A 25,628-nucleotide genomic window follows, 5' to 3' on the forward strand; every position below is an offset into this window, starting at 1 on the left:
AACATTCACGACAGCATTGATGATGGCAATATATCAAATTTTATTGACTATGCAAAAAGAGTGATCCCTTATGGTTTGTCCAACCAACTGCTGCAAACGCTGTACATTAGTGGATTACATGAAATCAAGTCACCATCTAAAGACATGTAGACAGTGTGAGAGTGCAGCTGCAATTATTTAAGACATTGCTATTGTTTTTCTTCTGCGCATGACCCTTATAAAACGGCCTTTGTGTGAAGTCACGTCTGTGTACAAGACTCTACACATAAATTACAAGAAAATGATGCACAGGTCTAAAAACAGCATGAGATGATCAACTATTTATAAAAAAAAACAAGACAAACCCAAGGAATGTGTTTCGTCAACTTGACTAAAGGCATTTTAAGTGTAAAATTTAAGAAAAGAATAAAAACTCTGCTCTTTGTGTTGATCGGTTTTGACGGATGGACGTAAGGACACAAAGGAGTTTAGAGAACATTCTAAATTATTAGCTTCGAATAGATTTAAAAAGAATAATAAAAAGCTTTCTTGAAAGAAGTTCTGCTACAATCATAGTTGTTCTAAGTACACAATGCTGCTGCTGTAAAATCAGCAGCATCTCCACACACACATATAATAAAAAAAAAACTAGAAAAGGCTATGCGATACAGCTACATATTCAAAATTACACAGCTGGAAAATATAATCTGAGTCTGAAACTATTAAAATTTAAGATTGTGCATGTGCAATTCATGTCAAGTGTGACAAAAAACCTGCTGGCTAGATATTTGCAGTATTGTGAGCTTTTAAGATGCAGCTTCGGCTGTCCCGTCTCTGAGGAGGTGTGCAAAAGCATGAAACATCTGGAGTTCATCACCAACTCTTCGGCTCCAGGGTCAGAACCTGCATTCCACATTTCACAGATATCTTTACACGATTACACTGAAGAGCTGACATGTTAAATTCCTTGAGTAGATAAGTCGACACTCCAGCAAAGACCAGGGCTACACCGAAGAGCAAAGTGAAGGTAACAACACTTCCTTCACCCACTCTGTGCTTTTTGTGCAGCTGGCTTCAGGTGGAAGGAGTGTGTGTGTGTGAGGATGAGGGGGGGCAACAGCAAACTTATAATCTTCCCTGCTTGGCATCACCGATGGCACCCCAGACGTCGAAGACAAACTCATCAGGAAAGGCGAAGTCTCCGAGGGTCTCGTCAAGAGCCATGGCAAATTCATCCGGGTTGTTCTTGTCACGTCCGACCTCGACCATCGTAGCAGCTACAGGAGGCAGATCAGACACTTCATTGCAGCGTAAATCCACTTATCTTACTTACTAATCCACTATATTTCCAAAAACAAGCTCACATCTTGACTGAGAATGAGAAGATCACAAGTACATGTAGACCTGGCTCATTTTCACTTTTGTGCGATTTCTCATTGTGTTCCACATGAAAAAAAAAATAGTTTTACTCTTGTCTGTTATTTTCTCATATCACACACTTGCACTGTCTGCCCTGGATGCAAAAATGTTGGTTCAGGTTGAAACCAATATTTAGATCAAATATTTTCACAGACTGCCGCAGCTGTGTCAGAGCCTGCACAATAAAGCAGGGAGTCATAATAAAATAATATTGTGTTTTAGTCCTGCAGGGTTTGTGGGGAGTAGCATTCAGACCGAGGCCTCGGATGTCAAAGCCGGATATACTACTAAACTTGTATATCAATCTATGTGATCACGTTACAGCACTTTATTATTAGCTGCAATCATTTGAAACCACTGCACTCGTTAAACTGGAAACCGTCCAAAAGAAAAACCAGAAATGTAAGCTTTGCCTTTCTTTCTTTTCTTTTATTGTTCATTGATGGCTCTGAAAGTGATCTGAGCCATTTCATTGTCCCTATCATCTTGGTTGTGGTACGGAAACGGCCTTTAGTACAAGCTTGTAAAAACATATCCTCACCAAGTTCAGTGTCTCTGATGCCCATGTAGCTCTCCAGAAGGTCATCTACTTTCTTTACAGCTTTCTCTTCAAATTCTGTCGGCTGGAAAAAAAAAAAAAAAAATCAGCATGAATCCTTGTATAAGTTCATTTTTACCAGCAATCAATAAATCAAAACAAAACAGAGGAGTACGATAGCGGGTTAAAGCCAATGTTGGAATCACCAGTTTTAATTAATATCATGGTGACATGATGTAGATATCAATCTAAAAAAAAAAAAAGCCTTTAATCCCCAAATGGAAATTTCAGGATTTTTGGTATGTGGAGCCTCCCTGGAAATAACAGGGATGCTTTTGTTATTAATCATAACTTTGGCATTTGTAACAGGAATCCCGACAGGTAACACGTACCTCGTCCTCGACAGTGGCTGGACCTTTGGAGCGAAGTCGCAGGGTGCCCCTCCCCGTCCCAATCTTGTTTTCGTTGGCAGGCTTGGCGGCACCTTTCGACCGGGGCTCGAGCATATCTGTCAAAGTAAAAAACCATATCAGTGAAAATGCACACATTGTGCGAATGTGAAGTCCAACTAACGACCAATAATTGTCAATATTATACCAGTATGTTGTTGAAAAGCCTTGATCTGCTCTATGGAAATGTTGCCAAGTTCATTGGGAATCTTTTACGGTCTCTGGAGATCCCAGTAGATTTATAATTGCTCTCAGTACCTCTTTGGCCAATAATTTAAATTCCATAGAAGTTTTTAACTTTCTACTCTTGCTATTCCCACTTAAAACAACCACCTTAATACACAGGATGTATTAGATATACAATGAATCCCACTTTTTGAATAATCACAGATTCCTTCTGCAGGATCACAACAAACCAAAATGTTCGAAGTGACAAACATGAATATAGTTTGTTTTCCCTTTTTTTCCTCCAATTTAGAGAATTATTTAGTGTCTGAACCTTTGTTTTTTTTGCGACTGGAGTTGTTATATAAAGTATGATCACTTGTGTTTCTGCGTGGCGTTTCTTACTCACCGAAAGCCTTCATCGGCTCAACCAGTTTGAGGCTGAAAGACTTGTCCCTGGGAAGCTCTTTCAGCATGCGGGCGACCTCATAATGCCGCGTGCCGATGATATTACATCCGTTAATGCACTCTATGTGGTCGCCCACGCAGATTACCTTCACCCTGTCTGCAATGCTGCCTTCTTTAATACGCTAGAAAAAAGGGGGGAAAAAAGACAGAGAAAGAAGTCAGTGACTAATATAATTACAGGAAAGAAAAGACACCAAAGTCTTTAATATAAGGAAATAAACTTTTGTGATGCTAATTCATCTTGTTCACAGTGCGTGGGTTTGACTGCTTTTTAAGAAAAGGGATAAAGGAAAGATGATGGGTGCAAACAAAAGAGGTTGATGGAGAAGAGAGTCATCTTAGAAATTGTGGATGAAGTATGAGCTAAAAGCACTAATAAGGAACCTGGTTCCTCTTCTTGAGTTCACTGCTCTGATGAATTCAGATGATTCAGAGAAACAGGAATGAACCGAGAGAAGGGGAGCAAAGAGGCTGATGAATTGCTGCCTTTATCAGAAAAAAGTTTCTACATTCTAAGTGTGGATGTTTCTCTACAGAAGAACACATTTTATAACATTTAAACACATGTTTTACTTGTTTAAAGCAATAGACAGACGTTATGGACTTCTCTAACCAGAGATTTATGACACAAGAAGATATAAAGACGTTTTGATATGACGGAAAATCTTAACTGAGATGGACTAATACTGTTCATAAGAGTTTATAAAGGAAGAGGCAGCATCCTTATAAAGTTCTTGCTTCCACAGTAGGTGGCACGGTCAATTAACTGGTTATCAGGTCATCAGGTTATCAGGATGCAGTGCTGTAGCAGCATCACATGATGGCACATGTGAGCAGCTTCATCTGGTGTAGTTGCAGGTCTGAGACCAGATAAGCTCATTAGACCCGGATCCATCAACGTCGGCCACATTCCACGGTGAATTATGACTCCCACAATGCAGCAGTTATTACTTTAAGCACTGTACAGCAGACAAACAAGGACGTCAGTCAAGACCGGGAGAGTTCAGTGATGGAAAATATTCAGTTGTCTGACCGATTTCAATATTTTACTGCAGAGTTACTTTACATTTTGCTTATTAACTTATATATCATATACATTAAAGTCCCTTAGGAGCAGAGCAGAAAACACGTTTTTGTTACTCAATCACACTCCCTGCCTTGACATAACTTTACCCTAATCCTCGCCGCAACCCTACCCCTAACATATTTCTGTTTACATATAGAAAAACCAAGAATCCTGATATTAGAAATAACTGTGATAAAAGATGGAGACACCAAATTACCTTTGATAGGCATGTACAAGGCATCAAATAACCAGCCTCATTTTGTGCTTAATAATGTTTTAAATCACGACTCAAATTCCTGCAAATGAGGAGTGAAAGAAGATGTTGATGTGCATGTATGTAAGGGTAAAAAAAGTGACTTTTCTTCTTACCTTTATGAAGGCATAGCCTGCTCCGTTGTCAGTGATGGTGAGGCCCAGAGCATCTTCTGATTTATACACCTCCACCTCCTTTTTAATCCCTTTAATGTGGGCGAAGATAAAATCCTCGAGGCCAATCTGGCCCCCCAGCAGCTTCTCCATGTCAATCTTGTGAGTGTTGAGGGTGCAGAACAGGATCTGTACAGAGGAAACACAGCACGTTCATAGACTACATCAAGACATATGTAAAGAATAAACACATATGAGATGAGGTCTGTTTAGAAAACGGTTAATACGGAATGGAAAAAAAAAGATGTATCTAAAGTCAGATATCTGTGTGGCTGGGAAACTCTTATACAGGACTGTCTCCGAAAATTAGAATATTGTGATAAAGTCCTTTATTTTCTGTAATGCAAAAATGTCATACATTCTGGATTCATTACAAATCAACTGAAATATTGCAAGCCTTTTATTATTTTAATATTGCTGATCATGGCTTACAGCTTAAGAAAACTCAAATATCCTATCTCAAAAAATTTGAATATTCTGGGAATCTTAATCTTAAACTGTAAGCTATGATCAGCAATATTAAAATAATAAAAGGCTTGCAATATTTCAGTTGATTTGTAATGAATCCAGAATGTATGACATTTTTGTTTTTTTAATTGCATTACAGAAAATAAATAACTTTATCACAATATTCTAATTTTCTGAGACAGTCCTGTATACTGGAGAGAAAAAAAATGTACTGATGTTTTGATGTTAAATCTCCACTGTGTGGTCAGGGCATCTGTGCATTTAGATATATTTGCATTTCAAGGATGCAAAGAGGGAAAATGACCTTTCCACCTGTGTTATAAATGTGAACATTTGGCCTCACATCTTACAAATGACACAGCTTGCAAGGGCAGAGAGCTGGAAAGGTGATCTTGAGGGGGTGGGGCTGATCCACATGCAAGCTAATTTACAGTAACAACTGTTTACACAGAGCACTGACACCCAGGAGGAAGAGTCCTGCTTTGTGAATCATTTATTCATGACTTGGCCTGAATTGGCAGACAATGAATCTATGGAGCTTTGTTTAACCGTGGGAATAATCACTGTGCAAACCTATGCAGTAGCTCATGCATTTAATTTCTACTGTGGGATCTTTAACTCCGTGATGGGATTTTGTGCCCGCCGTCCCAGTTGGACAGTGGAAAGAGACTGGTTTTTACTGGTTCATCAGCAACAATCAGCCTCTGATAGCAAGGCTTCCCCTGCTTGTGTATCAACAGCCACTAAGCAGGCAAGCACACACACACAGATGAACATGGCCTTGTCCGTTGCCTTGGGATACCAGACTATGAAAGAATGAGATTACAATAGAGAGAGGCCACCGCGAGAAAGGGCAGCGAAAGAAAGTAAAAGAGGGGGAGAAAAATTCTTCCACCGCGGGAGGGGCGGCAGTGTAGCCTCGATGATGACACTCATCCTCTCCTTTCTCTAAGCAGATGCCTCACTTTCTTTCTCCCAGCCTGCGCCTGGGCCAAGGTATTATTAAGAAGGAGTGGGAGGAAAAGCAGCAGACGCCTCCACTCGTTACCAAGGCTGCAAACTGCATTAAGCTGCTTCTCCCTTCAAAGCGGGCAGCTCGTCTTTAGCCCCGCTCTCTCCTGTTCACACATCAGGTGTAGCCATGATGGCGCAAGCGGCGTCACACGCAGCCTCTCCTCTTAACACGCTGACTCACGAGAGCTGCCAGTACACCTCCCACTGCCGGTGACACACTGACTGAACTAAACCCTGGAAAAAGGGCAAGTCAAAGGAGATTCAGAGCAATCTGTTCATCAACACCGCAGGCAAAGCTATGTACGTGTCAAGGACTTTAAAACACGATTAAAGGGCGCATGTGGGAAGTATTAACATATTAAAGAGGAATTTTATGCTTGGACTTTGTATAAATGCAGAGGACTGCTTCATTTTAAAATGCTAAATTCAGATGAGATTAGGACATTTTTATTAAGTACAACTTCTGAGTCACCAATTTACATTTGCTGACTCAGAATTTGGAGCTATAGAGCTCTGCTTTCCTACAGTAACTAAGAAATCAAGCACTGCTCCGGTCCTCCTCCAGGTTGGACATGCCCAAAACACCTCCAGAGGGAGGTGTTTTGGGAGCGTCTTCATCAGAGGAGCAGTGACCCTCATCAGTCCCTCCATGATGACTGAACTTCCCCTCTCATCTCTTAAAGAGTCCAGCGACCCTGCGACGGAAACTCATTTCAACCGCTTGCATCTGCAATCGTTCAGAGTTCATGACAGTACGTGACGGTTGAAAGGTAGATCCACCAGAAAAGAAAAGGCTTGCCTTGCCACTGGACACTCCTTCGTGCCCCCCCAATATGCTAATCGCTGTACGACAAAAACAGTGCTAAAACAGCAGCACCACTGTAACGAGTTGAGGGGGGATGAGGGGGGATGGCATCCCCCCTGAAATAAAAACGGTCCAAATCATCCCCCCTGTAAAACTGCCATCCCCCCTTTCCATCCCTTATGTCATTTCAATAATGAATATGGTATTACTGCTATTTCAACATTTACAGTCATCACCAGAAAAATAACTTATTTGACAATTTTCACCTGTTTCAAGTAAATTTTCACTTGAAATAAGTAGGAAAATCTGCCAGTGGGACAAGATTTATCTTCTTATTACAAGCAAAAGAATCTTGTTCCACTGGCAGATTTTTCTACTTATTTCAAGTGAAAATCTACTTGAAACAGGTGAAAATTGTTGTTTTTTCCAGTGATGAGTCTTGTTTGAAGTGTAATGAGATTTTTTACTAAAATGAGACATTTTAACTAGAAATAAGACAAATATTCTTGTTAAGATTTTGAGTTTTTGCAGTGATCCATTTTACTTATCCTGTGAAGGACAGAGTCATATTGATAAGTTCAGAAAACTGTTTTTTATTGTTGTGTTTTGATGTATTTGATGTAAGCCCAGTGGATATTTAAAGCTTACAGAAGGCTGCATTTAACTGCTGCTATGTCATTCCGGCAGTATTTCTGCAGGTGTTTTGGTCAGTGCTATTATTTGTAATATAATATATTATTTGTAATCAGCACAAATTATCTGTCCCCATATGATAAAATCCATAATCCCCCCCGATTTTTTTTTACAACTCGAGTACTGCATACAACCAATAAAAAAGTGTGCTGTGCAAAAGTGTCGCCCATCTGTGTGATTTCATTGGCCGGTACTAGCTGTGTAGCTGTAATTTGATAGGGTGACACTTGTGTCGAAGTATAACAAGTTGAAAATTCACCAATTTTGACAGAAACCACGCTGTAATCACAACACAATGAAGCATCAGTTCAGTTCAGCAACGCTTGACATGTCCTCCATTCAGAGTCAGCTGACAGCGGCGCTGGGGACGGATGGCGACGTCACAGACCCTCCTGCACCTAAGGGTGCCATTTACACAGCAACTATGTAATACAAGCGCTGTGGTGCGTTTGAGCGGATGGGAAAATGAAACAGACCACGTAAAGAGTAGAACCTGGATAAGATTACAGGATGAACGGTAGATGATTGGACGATTTGTGGAAGAGAGATCAGACTGTTTGATTCGGCCCGGTTTCAAAGAAAACATAAACATTTATATAATCAATGCCTTAGTATAAACTTCCATTAAAATAAAAACTAGACAAACATATGACAACACTAGCATCCAATGTCCACATTTTGGTTTCAGACAAGGACCTTTTATAAGAATAATGATGATAATATATATAATAAGACTAATAATGTTGTATAATATGGTATAAATGAATAAGAAAAAGGCTTGAATTCCTGGTGACTGTCAGCTGTACAGGTGATGCTAGAAAAATGCTGAAATGAATCAGTTTGGCAGTTTTTAAAAATAGTGGATTTATTTACCTAAACTTTTAATCTCCTAACAAGTGATGTTAGCACTTGTTTTGTCAACGTCCTTTGCTTTATAATACTGAAACCGAATATGACAGTGACAGAAGATGTTTTTTTGAGCTCCTGATGTGCACTTATGATACAATTTATATTTTTCTTTTTTCTTCTTTCAGATTTTTCCTTTAGGTGTCGCCATGACAGATGATTCATTTCCATCGTTCCCTGTCTCCTGCATCTTCCTCCATCACACCACATCCACCAATCTCCTCTTTGGTATTTCCCCTTCTCTGCTGCCTGGCAGCTCCTTCTCCATCCTTCCACCAACATATCTACTATTCCTCCCCTTTATATGTCAAAACCATCAACAGTGAACACCATAATTCAACAACTTAAATGAAAAAATACCCTCTCACTCAGTTTTGTCATCTCAGAGGAATATTCTGGAGTTAAACCCTCCGCCTTTTGTGTCTGTTGACAATACTTTGCACACATTGGTAATCTGTAGACAACAAAACCGCAAACAGGAAGGAAATTCCTGCACAACCAGTCCTTTATATACACTTATTGTACACATGCAAAGTTAAAATGACTTTGGTTTATTTGTAGGAACCCTGTCCGCACCATTACTTAAGTGGAAATACATCTACTTAAAATAGAAATCTATTGTGATGTTGCCACTTGCCATCTGGGCTATCGTAGACGGTGATCATGCTACAAATGAATATCTCATTCAAAGCTGATTTGATTCACAGTTTTGGTCCCTGATAAAACTTTATACTCATAATCCAACTAGTAATACGCCTCAAGGTAATTTAACTTTGGACTATTCCTTTAACAAAAGTATATAGTACATAATGAGAGCGATCAGTCAAGCAGGCACGAGATGAAATATGAATAATACATGTACAGGCACTGAACCTCTTCCCTGCAAATTCCCACATCCTGACGTGCATTCACGATATTATTTAGACATTTTACAGTCATCTTCTTTGTCTTCTTCCTTTGTCTTTGTAAAGCTACGCATCTCCTGCCTACGTTTGAAGAAAGAGAAGTCCAGATAAACACTGCCTCTTAATGAAACTCCTCTGAAACACAACCTGCTTTGACGCAGTACTGAGTGACTAAAAGCTTAAGTTTCTTTGACAACCAAGCTGCAGCCACTTCAACTAGTCCTTTAATGGTGTAAAAGAGGTTCAGACCGATTAAACAAGGAACACCATGCTTTCAGCAGGAAATGAATAAGGATGTAGAATTTGGTGGAGAGGGTCGGTAGACTTTGCTCCTAATATACAAGGAGTGCTGAATTGTAACTTGCAATAACTTGTATCAAACAATAAAAATGCAGTTGCTAAATGTTTTTTTCCAGTCTGTAATTGAATTTGTTAGGTTCAATCAATGCAATGTGCTTCAAAAGTAAGTGGATCATCATTTTAAATCATGATTTTAAAGCCCATCTCAATGATCAAATATAGTTATTAGGTCTGGCTTTGCCTTATCCTCTGTCATGTGAGAGGATGTAATGTAGTTACACCCAGTTTGAAGAAACCTGATCATTTTGTCAACTGGACGTGCATGTACATAAGTGAAGTGATGAACACCAAAGATTTTATAATGTTTGTGCCCATAAAAACAGCACATTTCAGAGGGGTCCATGTGAAGGGTTGGTTTTATGGGAAAATATGTGAAAGTATTTCCTGAAACTGCAGCATCTTTCTTTGTTAATTAAATGGAATTTCTTTCAAAAACAATATGATTACAAATATGAAAAGTGTCAGTGCTTCAGGCCATCACCCAGCCCCCCACAACGTCTTAAAATGACTGATGTGCAACTGATTAATTCCCTTGTTTTTCCCGTCTGTGTTCCTGATCTGGAGTCCGTGTTTCTGCGTCGAGCATTTTTTAATAGTTAACAGGGAGTGCTGATGTTAGCTGTGTTTATAGTTGTGTGTTTGCATTTTGAACCGGAAATCACATTCATCAGCATTTAAACCTGGGTAATCATTTACATAACTGCGGATGTGGGATTCTTCAAGCTGACAACAAAGGTGAGCTGACTCAGGTAAGTAGTTAGAATGTGGTTCACGTGATCCAAATCCATGTGGTGACCGAACAAATTCAGAACTAAAAAAAAGTAGCTCAATTTAAAAATTAAAAAAAAATTATAAATCTAAAATAATAGATAAAGATAGAACACTAATATAAATTATCTTCATATTAAACTGTCTAAATTATGCAACTTTCTTCCTGCAGCTGTCCTCAATCGTGAGTGACCACATTTATTTTCTTCTCTTCTTTGTTCATTTTCTTTGTTTTATTCGTTCGTTTCGTTTTCTTCTTATTAGTATCTTTTTTTTTTTCTGTAGTCTGCCTTTTGTTGAAAAGGATAGGCAAAATAAGCCATGAAGCTTCAGCCTATACCTTTTTGGTCAAAAAAAAAAAAAAAAAAAAAAAAAAGGAAATGTGTACATTTAAAGTTGTGTTATGTATACATATACAGTGTGTATATGCAAACATCTTAAAATGTAAATGACCAAAGCAAAATAAACTAAACTAAACTCAAATCAGACAGGTGACGTGAAACTGCTATGATCCTGGCAATAGAGCAGAAAATACAGGAAATAAAATATATTGGGGCCAATACCACATCATAAAAAAAGAAGAAGTTGGTGGCAGAAACAGATGCTTAAATTTACCAAATGTGCAAGATGCACATTAAATAATGTTTAAATGGTTGTCCGTCTGTCACTTTTGTTGCTTCAATAGTTGGATCTATAGATGCAGGACTTTTTAAACTTTATTCACATGACCTTTAAAAAGTAATAAGTCATTATGAGGAAGCACCCATCGTCATTTATTACTCTCCACTAACGTCAATGTAATGAAAGGCGTTTTTGACTCAGATAAGATACTTCAGGGTGAAAACAATCGCTGATCACATCTGATTTCCAGTGTGTTACAAAAAACACATAATTTGTCATCCATTTCTAAAATGAAAAATGATCCGACTGCAGCTGAAGGTCTGAAAAAACAAAAAACACACAAAACAAACAACGGGCTCATGCCTGACCAGGATAAGTTTCCATTCTGTTTATTTAAATGTACCATAACACGAGTTGCTGCACACACAAGAGCAGTTCACGCTCATCACTTGACACATCTGCAGTAAAGCACAAGAACCAATAATCACATACTCGCTGGAATAAAGCTGCAAGACAATCTCAGAACTGATGTTGAAAAGCTAAAATAATCTAAATGGGTCAGTTTACTGTGGTTGAAAATTGGGATTTTGTTTTGGAATAATTTAATGCAAATGTGTTCTTGAATAAAACTGGTATTGAAACAAAGGCAAAGTATAAAATGATGTGTTAAATAAAGTATTTTATCTCCTTTGGACAAAATATTACACTTTTATTTCTTTGGATTCTCGTAGTAAACAGGTAAAAACTAGAAATCCATTTATAACATCTCACTATTCAGTCTAAAAAGACTTGACTTTGTTTAGACAAATCTTCCAAATTATATAAAGACATTTTACACTTGTTCAGTAACAAAAATAGACTCAAATATGGAATATTCACAAGCAGCAGAAGCAATGGATGGTTCAGAAATCCACATCCCTTCAGGCATTATCCACTCAAAACAAACCTTTTGTGCACTTCTACAACAGAAAGAGATCAAAATAGATTTCAGTTTGAAATGGAGACGTGGGATTACATAATTCATGTGGAGTTTTTCTATGGGAATGTGATTTGGCGTGACAAAACACCAAAGGTAAGACCAAAGTTGTTTTCACAGTGAGATGCTGTAAGAGACGACTAAAATGGGAGTTTTGCTGATAGTAAGGAAGAGAGACCACAAGGTTAGACGACGCTTCCTAAACATGATTTCATTTTCAATTCAATTAAAGTAGAAACTAATGTTTTCATATAAAAAAAAAACTCCATGGTCTTGCTTCAGAGCGACACTTCACTCTTCACAATTCTGGTAAATTCTTTATTACTAAATATTTTATTAATTCGGCATAGAGCTAAAACACACAAAATATGAAACTTGCATGCTGTTACTCCTAGAAATGCTGTAGTCAGACGCCCTGCTAGGTTAAATAGGAAAGGCCATCACTGACTCTACGCATGACAAACCAAGTACCAGGTACACAGGGGGGAGGGGGGTCCTGCTGGAGCATATCCCAGCTTATTACCTTATTAGCTTATCGTACAGACTAACATACCAGCAGATGGAAGACCCACTAAATGAGCTTGTTTCACGTAATCCTCAACAACCCCCCAGTGAGAGACGCCCAGCGGCGAGCGTGGACGCACGACTACCTGAAACCTGCGAAACACAAACAAGCCGTGTGGAGGCAAACTCTCCTCAGATATTCAAACAAAAGGCAAATGCTTTCTGGTAAGCAGGTGTCCAAGAGGAAGCGTCAGAGCGCCACACCTCAAACTCTACAGCTGCAGGGCCAATAACCAGACTTTGGCTCAAGCACAAGCACATTAAAAGATATCACTGCAGCTTGTGCTGTGGACTTACAGATGAAACACTAACACCGTCTTGAGTATCAGAGTACAGTAGCTGTTCAAAGCTTTCTTAAAGTATTTTTTACTCGTTATGGTTTAAACTCCTCAACTAAATCCCTTTCCAGTTGTTTCACTTACTGAATAAAGGGACTGGCCCTGAGGTTTAGCATAAGTTAAGAGCAAACACTAAATTAAAACATAAAAAAAGGACATGAACAGTGAATCCAGACACGTTCTGATACAATATGATGTCTTTTTTTGGAGAAAAATAAAAAGGAATGCTTTAGATGCAATTTATAAATAGATGAAAACATTACTGTTCATTACAGTTCGTTGCACAATTCTTATCATGCGCAGCCAAGCGTTCCTGTAACCTCAGTTTCACAGGGCAACTGCTTCACAAACAGCTCCCGTCATGGATTTTTTTGCAGCTCCCTGCAGATCAATGCACATTATTTGGTCCCACTTTCAGTCCCCTCGTTTCATTTACTGTCATGGCAGAACGGGATGTGTTTTCAGGCAGTAGTACATTTACATGCATTAAAGGTGACCTATTATGGCATTTAATGTATATTTTAAACAGGCCTTGAATGTCTTAAAAACAATCTAAAGCTTGTTTTTTCTACATAAATCATAAATCCAGCCTGTGGGCCATGTCTATAGTTTTACCGCTTCTAACCTCTTTTTCTGCGCCTCATTTTTATGGAAGGGGGGGGGTATGATAATGAGCCTCTGTGCTGATTGGCTCCCTGAATGACGTGTAGGAGGGGAGGAGCATAAACCTGCTCCGCCAGAGCAGCCCAAGCCTGTAAATTATCACAACACTGAATTTTCACAAATGGAAACTTTATTGTTAAAAAAATAAAATATGAGTTGTATATTAATAACATTTATGCACTATTTAAGCCGGATCTACCCGGCGGATGCTGAACGCTGGCCCCGGAGCAGGGCTGGACTGGGACAAAAAATCGGCCCGGGCATTTTGAGCCTAGACCGGCCCACCAGGTATTGATGGAAAGAAAATGAAGCCTATGAATGAAAACAAACGTTCTTGTGACACCGCTTGTACACTGTCTTGTTGGTGTGTATGTTCTTGTCTAATAAACCTAAACCTACACCATCCCCCCCAGTCCCGTTATAGATGTACTTAGTACTGTTTCTGAGTAGACCAGCAAACTTGTATGGCAAGGGACATTTAATAGCTAGACTGGATATGTGTTGCAGATATCTGTAATTCAATTGTTCCTAGTCAAAAAGAACATTTCAGATATCTACAATGACATATTAACCCATTTTAAACAGGGGGAACGCATTCTGACAGCGTGAAATACTGCTGTCAGAATGCGTCCCCCCTCTGTTTATCATGAAGGGATGCTCACACATCTTTCAAATTCATACTGCTGACTTATTTCACCACCACAGATAAGTCCTGTGATTTTCAGGCTGGGGGGGGGCCCTCGCGCGTGAGCGTAGCGAGCGCGCGCAAAATTTTTTGGGTTTTTCGGGTCGGATCGGGTGTCTATATGCGCAATTTTAACTCTCACATTAGCAAAATACTGGATAACTTCCCCTGCCTCATCATCATTTGGCTTGCCTCGACGCGGGGCCCCACGGCTGCTTGAGACCCGGTTGGATCGGTGATTTTTGTAACAAATTTATCAAACGAGCCTTTCAGAGAGGCATTAAACTCTTCCATTTTCTTTAGTTTTTTTTCTTTTTTCATCCCCTGATGGAAATTTCCTGATTCTGTCTCGTTCTCTCGACATTGTGTGACAGTTTGTTCCAACTCCACCCGTCTGGATCAGAGCACCTTGTGTCTGCGCTTGGTTTGACGCAGTTGTACTGAACAACAGACACGCGTATTATTGCACATATATTTATTGATATGCACAGACTAGTACACATTTAGGTCTGTAATGGAACGTGACTGTTGATATTTATAAGGGAAAAAACGAAAAAAAAATTGAAAAAAAAAAAAAATGGCCCAGGGCGCGAGGCCCCTTGGGGCGCGAGGCCCCTTGGGGCGCGAGGCCCCTTGGGGCGCGAGGCCCCTTGGGGCGCGAGACTTCAGCCCATAACCAATCTAACTCATCATAACCAATCGGCCAGTGGTACCAGTTGTTGTCAGGTAAAAAACAAAATCAAATGGGCCGATGGGCCTGCCCGGGCCAAAAAAAATAAAAAAATCGGCCAGCCCAAAATCGGGCCGGCCGATGGTGATTTTGGGCCGGCCCGGGCCAAAAAAAACAAAAAAAAAAAAAAAAATTTTTTTTTTTTTTTTTTTTTTTTGGGGCCGGCCCGGTCCGGCCCAAAATCACCATCGGCCCACCGGGCAAATGCCCGGTATGCCCGATGGCCAGTCCACCCCTGATCACCGCGGATTTAACGGGGGAATCTGACCGGTTCCGACCGGCCGGGACCGCAGGAACCGGCCTGGACTGGTAGCAGGGACTCCCGGGGACCGACCAGCGGAATTTCAGCCGGATCTGCCCGGCCGATGCTGTGCGGCGGACGCCGCAACTCCACGGCGGGCGCACAGATCGGCTCCGGGGCGCATCCGCGGCGCATCGGCCGTTACCGGGGATCAAACCGACAGATTTGCCTGAAAATCTCGGAGGGTGAAGCTGGTCCAGCCTGGGACAGACCCCCGAGGACCCAGCTCCCAAACCACCCGGGAACCTGGATGATTTAACCTGGATCCGCTCCGCCGCGGCGCCGCGTCCGACTGGCTGAAGGAAGCACCGCTCAGCCTGCGGAGAGAGCTGGTTGTGGGCGTGGTTTCAGCAGCGGAGGCTGAACCTATGGAAATCTGCTCCTGTCGTTACGCAACGACAGGAGCAGATTCTAATCATACATCCATGATTCTAATCGGCTCAAAAAAAAACCACGTGACACTGGGGGACTCTGTCCGGCGGGGGTTAGAGACCTTGCAGAAATTCATGGTATTTTGTCTCCCCTGTGCTGGCAGGGTGAGGGGAGACCACTTTATATATGTTAAAACAAGAAAAAACGTGTTTTTCATAATAGGTCCCCTTTAAGGATTTGCATCAATGTTTCCAGTGGGAGAAAACAACTCTTTCTGAGTTAATACTAAAGAACACATTACATGAAATGCACTGGTTTTGCAAAAATGTCACAGCATTTTATTATCAGAGCAGACAAAAATCCTGCAAACCAGGAGCATGCCAAGGCTGAGAAACAACGTGATCTGCAACAACCCTGAAATTAACCCAAACAATGTCTGATAGTAGACACTAATGCTTCACTGTGCAAGTGACTGACTTTGTAGTCATGGCAGATGGCAGATTTAACAGAAAAATGGTTTAGATTGTGTTTTGGGATTTCTTTTCCTTTTTTTATTTCTTGGGTTTTCTGGTTTTGTTATTCTAGTTCCTGTTTTATTTTGAAAATGTATTCTTGGTTTCTTAAATTCCAGTTTGACTTCCTTGTTTCTGTTGACCCTGATGGTTCACAGCTGTGTCAAATCACCCCTGTCCCTATTTATTGTCTCGTCTTTCCCTTCTTCCCTGCTGGTCTGTCTGTGTTTCTTCATCATCTGTGCTTTGTACTCTCTCTTTCATTTTTGTACTGGAGGTGTCTTGTTGTTGTTACTACTCCTGCCTGTACAGTTTTTTTTTTAATTTGAGTTAAGGTCTTTATTTCAACTCCTGCTGCCTCATGAACTCATACATTCAAGTCCTCCTGACTCACTTAGTGACTATTCAGGTCTACGCCAAAGACTTAATTCACTCTTCAGCAAATCGGTTTCATAGGGAACTACATCCAGCTGCCTGAATTTTTGCTACACATAACTAGAAATGAGGAAGAACTAAAAAACAGCCACAATTAAACTACAAATTGCAACTTCTCATTAGTTTTCTTCCTGCAACCCCATCTGGGGCCTGTACTACGAAGCAAGTTCAACATACCCAGGATATCTTTTCCTTATCCAGATTCACTAAGCGGGACAATTGCAATCACGCTAAGCGGTCACACGACGGCGGTTATCAACTCGGTAGATCAACCCAGGTTTCTCCAATCTGGATATGAGCGCGTGCACATAAAAGGGGCAGTGTTTTCAGCGCATGACCAATCGCAAGCATGGAGAAGTCCGCTGTCAGAGCCGCTTACTTCAGCAGTGAAGAGCAAACTATAATTCTACAGAAATACGATGAGTATAGGAATATTATACAGGCAAAAAGCAACACAGTTGCAGCTGCAAAATGCAGGAAAGACAGCTGGCAAAAGATCGCTGACTGTATAAATGCGTAAATTCATAAGGATATAAACATATATTTGAATATTCTGGGAATCTTAATCTTAAACTGTAAACCATGATCAGCAATATTAAAATAATAAAAGGCTTGCAATATTTCAGTTGATTTGTAATGAATGAAGAATGTATGGCATTTTTTTGTTTTTGTGTTTGCATTACAGAAAATCACAATATTCTAATTTTCTGAGACAGTCCTGTATATATTGGTTCTATAACTATTGTTGTTGACCGATAACTTGTGCTGATGCTGTACCAAAGAATGGGTTTATTTATTTATTTTATTTAATTTTTTATTTTTTCAGGAGGGGGGTATTTAGTATTTTAAAGTGACTTCTCAGAATGTTCGAGGGACGAAATTGAAAATCCCTTTTTTGCTATCCCCTTACAAATGCATCTTCTTTTTGATTTCTTCTTGATTTATTTATTTAATTGATATTAGTTTTGGATTGACTGTACATCGGATTTTGGGTGATGATTTGTTTTATTTATTCATTGATTGATTTATTTTTTATTTTCTCCTCAACCTCTTTTTTCTTTTTTCCTTTTTTTTGGGATCGTTCATACAGGTACTCATCAGGGAAAGCAAAGGGGTTTTGGCGGTCCCTGAATACGCGTTCTCTTCGGAGGGATCCTCTCACGATCCGCGCAGCGAGCTCCACTGGATTCTCTTCGTAAGGGCATGTCATTTTCCAAGAGAGCTGATTGGTCAGTGGGCGGTGCTTTTATACCCGGCGATCTGTATCTCGAACATAACCTGCTCCGGAGCAGGTTAGCTGTTCAGCATAAGTTACCATGGCGATAAGAAGTGAACCGCCGTCGTAGTCCTGAAAACCCAGGGTTAAACCTGAAGTTACCTCGCTAACCCCAAATCCCGCTTCGTAGTACAGGCCCCTGGTTGTCCTTGCTGACATCTACATCTGCATGGTTGCTATGGCAGCCTACATGCACAGAACTGATGTAAACAAATCAAAGTAAACCATGGTGACCTAGCCTTGCAAATGCATTTGCAAATGGATATATGGAGAAACGGTGCGAGTCACGTTGACTGTCCAACACGTGTAAACCATGAGTCGAAATAGAGCAAAGTGAGTTTTCACACTCTGAACTCGTCACTTTTGACGCTCTGGTTAGCAGAGATGCTGTTGGGATTGGAAATGCATATGATGTAAAAGATTATTTAAGCAAACAGATTTTTCAGGTTGAGCTCTGTGAAAATCAGATGGTGTAACGCGTCTCTTAGCTGCTCAGACTGTCAGCAAATCTATCTTGATATGATCTTGATTATTGTCAAAAACAAGAAATATGGATTTAGCCTACAATCTGAACATAGCTTGGATCATCATGACACTCTCTAAGTTCAAGACCAGTCCAACCGATCAACAACTACAACATTAAACATGCAATATCCAGTTCTTTGACAAAAAAGATAAAAGTCTCTTAAGGAGTCCGCTAAGGTCCACTAAAGGTTGTTGAGACCACAACAGCCTGAAACTTAAATAAACTGCAATGACAGTGTTGTCATAGTAACAGCAGTCAAGGTTTATGGGTAACGTATCACAAAATAATGAACAAAACATGATTTAAACTAGTTGAAGTATTTGGGGAAGTTTTTGGGGTATGGTCCTGCATTTCTTGTGAAACATTAAATATGGTGTGGCATTGAAAATGTATAATAGAAACACAGTATGAGGGGAAACAACACCGCCGGAAGCAGCAGAACCTCTTCTTTGTAAATATATGACAGTATACAGTATGTCTGTCCACCGGCCAGCACTGTTAAACTGGTCATTAATATGAAAATATCTTGATTTGTGTGTTTCTTATTTACAAGGACGTTATGGAAACTGCAGACAAAACAGCTGCGTTAACATTTATGCTTCCAGATAATAACTGAACCAGGTTTAACAAAAGCAAGTGTGTTAAAAGCCATGGACATTTTTATTTAAATGACATCCGTCTTTTATTCATACCTTTGATACAAGGTGTTAAATGAGACATGTCCACAGCTGTCACGGTCTGTGGTTATAATTTGGTTATTTATTCATTTGCTTATTTCTTTTAGTTTCGATTTTGTCTTTTTGGTTTTGTAACTTTGTTATACTGTAATAAACCGTTGATCCATCCAGACTATAAGCATTTAACTTCTGCGTTCTAGTAAGCTTTTTTTTTCCAGAATCCAACTTTGATTTCTGCATTTTTTCACAATTTCTCATCATTGTCAACGCAACCTGTTAGCTTCCCACTTAGTTTCCAATCTTGCTTTCTCTGCCAGTTCTCTTTCTTTGGCCATCTGTTGGATTCCCTTCTCCAAGAGAGCCTTTTGTTTTATTAAATTAATGTTGCCTTTAAAAAAAATCTAGACTCCACCATCTCGTCTTGGATTGTACACAATTGCAGCGGGGCAGCACGGTGGCTTGGTGGTTAGCACTGTTGCCTCACAGCAAGAAGGTTCCAGGTTCAATTCCCATGGCAGGGGTCTTTCTGTGTGGAGTTTGCATGTTCTCCGGGCACTCCAGCTTCCTCCCAAAGTCCAAAAACATGCATATTAGGTTAATTGATGAATCTAAATTGCCCCTAGGTGTGAGTGTGTCTGGTTGTTTGTATATATGTGGCCCTGCGATGGACTGGCGACCTGTCCAGGGTGAACCTGCCTCTCGCCTGAAAATGAGCTGGGATAGGCTCCAGCAGACCCCCGTGACCCTGCATAGGATATATCGGGTATGGATAATGGATGGATGGATAATTGCAGTGTTTTTGGACACATTTTTTGGAATAAAAAAAAATAAATCCTGTGGCAAACAAAACCACCCAAAAGCTCCACATTTTCATCACCACCACCTCTTGCATGCAACACAATTGTCTTAAATGAACAAGTTAATTAGAGCACAGCCGCCCACTGACGTTGAACAGTGTTTAATTATCCTGCTTGTCACTAAACTCTAGGTGCTAATCAATGACAAAAAAGCCATAACTACACAGTATTTTCTTGGGACAAATTAAGTGAAATTGTATAATTTCCCACTGATGCGCTGCCCAATTAAACTGTATTTAACTTGTTTTGAGTAGACTTCTGTTTGTGATCTAGACGAATAAAGTGAATTGAATTAAATGTGAACTGTCTCCAGCGTATTTCTGCATTTAGGTCTCATCTGAACTCTGATGTATTTTCAAACAAATGCGTAGGATTTTGAAGCCTCAGCTGATGGTATCGTCATGAGTTATGTTTTCATCAAGTTTTCTGAAGCACCTCCTGAAGGTAGAAGACTGTTGGATAGAGCAAATGTAAAAATAAAAAAAAAAGTATTTTCATTGTTTTTATAATAATTTTCCACCTCTTGAAATAATTGATCTATTGCAGGTCAATGTCTGCATTCGAGCGTATACAAATGCCTTTTGTAAATCAGCAAGGAAGCAGCAGGAAAAGTTCACTCACAAGACTGATCATGTAAATGATCAGTAATTTCTGACTTTGTGGAATAAACATTGTTAAAATCTGTTGAAATTAAGCATGACACAGCTATAGCTTATTTTCTTAAAGTTTATTAAATGATTTCAAAGTACAAACTTCAGTCATTGAAAAAGAAAAATCACTGAAGTTTGCTCTGCTAGTGGATGGAACCTGCAGACGGTGTTAACTTATCCAAACTTGTTCATCCAAAGTTTCAAAGCTCTGATATCCTCCTTTTGAATAAGTCTCACATTCACTCAACTAAAGCTTCCAGGCTTTTTTTTTTTGGCTAATGACTCTACTATTACACTTGAGATCTATATCAATAATATTTAGATTTAAAATAACTAGCAGGTGAATAACTAGCATCATGTACTTGCTATAAGTCAGGAATTGTACATTATTCCTCCAAGTCTGATCTTGTGTACTAATGAACTTTCAGCAGAGATTCTATAAACACAACGTTTCAAGCCTCGCACCTGGAAAGCTGCAATCTAGTCGGGAGAATATGGTGGTTTTCAATAGAAAGAGGTTTTTTAAATCCATACTGAAACGAGCCTGGTTGAGTTTTTACTACAGCGAGGTTTGGTGGTGTTTATGAAGGGAGGAGGTCCTGAGCAGATCTGCTTCCCCGGGTCCTCTGGGACACATCAGGCTGCGCCTGGGACGAGTTATCTGCTTAGATTCGAGGCAGTGCCCACCGAGTCGGACGTCAGGGACTTCCTGTGATAAAATCTGCAGGGTCTTACAACGACCACAATCACATCGCACTCCGTCACTCTTTCTGTCTGTCTTTCCTCGTCTCAGGTTTATCTGAGCGGCGCTCGCAAACACAATAGTTCACACTGCATCTTGGGACAACATCTTGAAAAAACAAAAAAAATAAACTACTATAACTACAAGAACTACTGGTTGAAGGCATCTTAGAAGTAAAAGATTCCAGTTTGTCAACAGTGATTAAAAGTTGCATATCATGTTACTGCAAAACAGAAAGCATTAAATGATTTAAATAGTTGAAAGGTTGTAACACTAGTTGTGACTTGACTGCTTTATAGGGCTGATATTTTGGCTCTTAATTTTACTCTGCTTGCCGTGGGGAAAGTATTACTTAAGCAGGAAATTATTTATTTTCATTCCCTGTGCCAATAAAAAAACAATCTCTGCTGAGATTCCTAAACTAATCCCTGTTAGGGAAATTCTCTCTTGTTCCACTTTACATTGAGAAAAAAAAACAAAATAAAAACAGCCACTGTTGAAACTGCTTTAAGACCAATATAGTGTTAAAAATAACGTAAAAGCTCAACCTTCCACTGCTGTCAACCAGCTCAAATCCACCAGGGCTTTTCATTAGAAAAGAAACACGCTGTTAGGCTGTTTAATAATAAAACAAGTTCAGACAGCGACTGGAGAATCCTAATGAGAGCAGCTAATAGACAATAAGACACAAACGCGGAAATGTGGCTGGTTTACATCAGAATAAAGAAAACTTCACAGTTTGAGTCTCATTACGAATTATTTCTAACTTCAAACCAAACAATCGCTGGCTGGTTTCAAACATGTAGTTCTCTGCTTATCAGAGCTGTGTGTGATGTGCTTAATTCAATGTGCAACAATACAAATGAAACATATGACTTGATTCATTGTGCAACAATACAAATGAAACAAATAACTTCAAGTGTTGAGTGTAGCAGCAGTATCACTGAGCTCCAGGAGTGGTGGTGGTGGTGGTGGGGGAGCTCACGTCTCCTTTGGACTTATTAAAGCTGACAAAAGCCAAACCTGCCGCTTACCCTCTCCTTTCAAAAAGACAAGCTTAAGCATTCTGGTCTGCAGGCAAGACACAGAACCTGTTTTTTCTTAAGACCTCCAGGTACATGCTCTGCTTTTTGCATTTCCTTCCTCAGTAGTATTTGTTCATGAAGATGATGGGTTGTTGCTAAATACAAAGGCACGTTAATTTCTCAGGCATCCAGTGACATCATCATGGAAATAAGTCAAAGGTCCCTGTCATTCTCTCTGGGATCAAGGCGAACAAATAAGCAAAGAGTTACCAGGGCGTGTCTTTAGAGACGTGACGCAAAGATTAGGATTAGGAAAGCCACTTATAAAAGTGTTCACCTCCAACCTGTGCTCAAATTTTCTGCAGTGAAAGTTGTTCTGTATTTAAACATGAACAGCCAAAGCTCCAGCTCCAATATCACTTTTATGGTTATTTTGTGTCATAATCAAATAATATTTTGGTTACAGACTGTCCAGAAACACTCAAAATATCTGTGTAGTCATAAACATGTGGTGAAATCAGTTTAATATCACCAAACCAATACAAATCACATGCCTTGCTGTTAATTTAGGAGTCTTGCTAATTAATTAAAAGCAGCGTGAATAGCCAGACCAATTCCTGTACTTTCTCTGGTTTAGTGTGACATTATTATTTCATTGCAAATATGCCACAAAGGGTTCAAATGGTTCATGCAATAAATCTGAGGAGTTATAATGTGATTAATCCTAATAAAATTGTAATATAGGATAAAAACAAAGCTCAGCTAAACTTATTTGTCGTTAATATGGAGGACATTTCTTATAAAAAGCTGTATTTCCCCATAATAATCCAAGAAAAAACAACCGAAGTTGTTTAAATGGCAAAACTGTGTGTTTATGTCTCAGACAGAAACAAAAGTTAACACCTTAAACATTTTGAATTAATCAAATATCTTGTTTAAATTAATCAATCTTTTAAGCCTTTTAAATTGAATAAAGAAAATCTTATTTCATGAACTTTCCACATTTTTAGTAAAGTTTTAACATTCAACAGTTGTAACATTTTCACCGTTGTATTATCCTTCTGTATTCTATACTTTTAATTTTTCAAACTAAAAATGAAAAAAAAACCCCAATGAAGTCAATGCTGTAATGCTTTCATTAACCAATCTACACAGCAGTTAAACATAAACGGGACCATATTAAGTAGCATTTCACAAACTATGAAAGCAAATACTTAATAAAATTGTAATATAGGATATAAACAAAGCTCAGCTTAACTCATTTGTCTTTAATATGGAGGACATTTCTTCTTTTTACCAATAATAATCCAAGAAAAAAAACAACCAATGTTGTTTAAATGGCAAAACTGTGTGTCTATGTCTCATAACTCTGCAAGCAGATGCATGTGCAGCACTGCAAAAACTCAAAATCTTACCAGGAATATTTGTCTTATTTCTAGTTAAAATGTCTCATTTTTTGTCAAAAAAAAATCTCATTACACTTAAAACAAGACTCATCACTGGAAAAAAAAAAAAAAAATTCACCTGTTTCAAGTAGATTTTCACTTAAAATAAGTAGAAAAATCTGCCAGTGGAACAAGATTTTTTTTGCTTGTAATGAGAAGATCAATTTTGTCCCACTGGCAGATTTTTCTACTTATTTCAAGTGAAAATGTACTACAAACAGGTGAAAATCGTCAAATAACAAGTTATTTTTCTGGTGTTATTTTTCTGGTGATGACTTTAAATGTTGAAATAGCAGTAATACCACATTCATTGATGAAATGACATAAGGGATGGAAAGGGGGGATGGCAGTTTTATTTTTATTTCAGGGGCATGCCACCCCCCCCCCCCCCCCCCCCCCCTCACCCCCCCTCAACTAGTGTTAAAATAACTTGTTATTTGACAATTTTCACCTGTTTCAAGTAAATTTTCACTTGAAATAAGTAGAAAAATTTGGCAGCTGGGACAAGATTTATCTTCTCATTACAAGCACAAAAATCTTGTTCCACTGGCAGATTTTTCTACTTATTATAAGTGAAAATCTACTTGAAACAGGTGAAAATTGTTGTTTTTTTCCCAGTGATGAGTCTTGTTTTAAGTGTAATGAGATTTTCTTGACTAAAAATGAGACAGTTTTTGCAGTGAAGGTAGAACCTGCAGCAGCTGACTCCAGCCCTGCCGTGTCCGGACAGGTGAGCTCCTACCTCGGGCGGGCTGATGCTGAACGCCTCGGCGATCTTGGCGTAAAGCTCCTTGACGTTGGTGAAGCCCTCGATGCGGCCGGTGGGGCTGCCGTGCGCCAGCTGCGTGTGGAACACCAGCTTGGGCCGCAGGCCGGCGGGGGGAGGCGGCAGCCCCGCTCCGTTCACGGAGGACTTGGCCGCGCCGCCGGCACCTGCGTGGCCGCCGCTCACCTCCTCGTTCTCCACCAAGTGCTCCTTGGTCGCCTGTTTCTTTTTCCTCCACGGTCCCAACGGCATTTTTTATTTTTATTATTATTATTATTATTATTATTAATTGTCTCCGTTTGTTTTTTTGACGCTGGAAAAAAAAAAAGAAAGTCTGGAGCAGAGCTACTACAACATTGAAGTGAATGACCTGTTGAGTTCCGAGCGCAGCGTTGGTGTGTCCTCCTTAAGCATTAAATAGACGCAGAGACTACGCCGTAGGGTACGGCGTAGGGTTCGCGTAAACGCTGCGTTGGTGTAACGCGGTACCAAAAATCAGCCGTTCTTTACTTCCTCCTTTCCTCAATATCCCTCCTTCCTTCCTTCCTTCCTTCCTCCCTTCCTTCCGTCTGCGCGTTTCCTTTCCTCACCTGCGCACAGCCGCAAAAAACTTTGCTCCTCGACAGCGGCTCGGCTTCCAAATAAATGGCATAAATATTCAAAAAGGTGAGGGGTGATCGTGGGATAAAGCCTGACACAACCTGCCCACTGTGGCCTCGACTAACAATAGCTGCTCTGTTTGTGTATGAGCGTGCTTCGGTGCGCAGGCGCACTGGGACCAACCCGGGCACCTGTACGGGGACAAACCTCACCTCAAAACAATTACTCGGTTAAATACAAGTTAATGTGGCCTGTCTGGTAATTTAGTTTAAAGGGAAAAAAAGTGTGATAATAAACACTTTGGAAAATCACGGCAAATTATTACTTGAAGTCAAGGGAGTAGGTTTGCATAGGGACGTAGGGACATAACACTACCAACTTCTCAGGAGGCTCAAATTGTCCCCACCAACTTTTAAGCAACCTTATTTGCATTATATA

The 25,628-nt window shown here is 39.8% G+C and overlaps 1 protein-coding gene across 1 annotated transcript; it reads right to left on the reverse strand.

Annotated features, from left to right (window-relative positions):
* Positions 1-20: 20 nt before the first annotated feature.
* gipc2 (GIPC PDZ domain containing family, member 2) lies at positions 21-25,336 on the reverse strand. Its single transcript, XM_061731796.1, has 6 exons — positions 24,567-25,336; positions 4,454-4,639; positions 2,960-3,140; positions 2,329-2,444; positions 1,940-2,021; positions 21-1,256 (listed from the first exon to the last, which is right to left on the reverse strand). Exons 1-6 carry the CDS (start codon positions 24,840-24,842, stop codon positions 1,105-1,107), a joined length of 993 nt encoding a protein of 330 aa, XP_061587780.1. The 5' UTR covers positions 24,843-25,336; the 3' UTR covers positions 21-1,104.
* Between the last annotated feature and the right edge of the window lie 292 nt (positions 25,337-25,628).

This window comes from Cololabis saira, chromosome 10 (genome assembly GCF_033807715.1).
Source record: "Cololabis saira isolate AMF1-May2022 chromosome 10, fColSai1.1, whole genome shotgun sequence".
In the NCBI taxonomy this organism is placed as follows: domain Eukaryota; kingdom Metazoa; phylum Chordata; class Actinopteri; order Beloniformes; family Belonidae; genus Cololabis; species Cololabis saira.

Bases quoted from the DNA above. Each gene is read 5' to 3' on its own strand.
- gipc2 (XM_061731796.1), bottom strand. From the start codon at position 24,842: ATGCCGTTGGGACCGTGGAGGAAAAAGAAACAGGCGACCAAGGAGCAC. The intron at 3,141-4,453 runs GTAAGAAGAAAA...CCTTTTTTCTAG, and splicing joins CAGGCTATGCCTTCATAAAG to CGTATTAAAGAAGGCAGCAT. The intron at 1,257-1,939 runs GTGAGGATATGT...TGCCTCCTGTAG, and splicing joins CATCAGAGACACTGAACTTG to CTGCTACGATGGTCGAGGTC.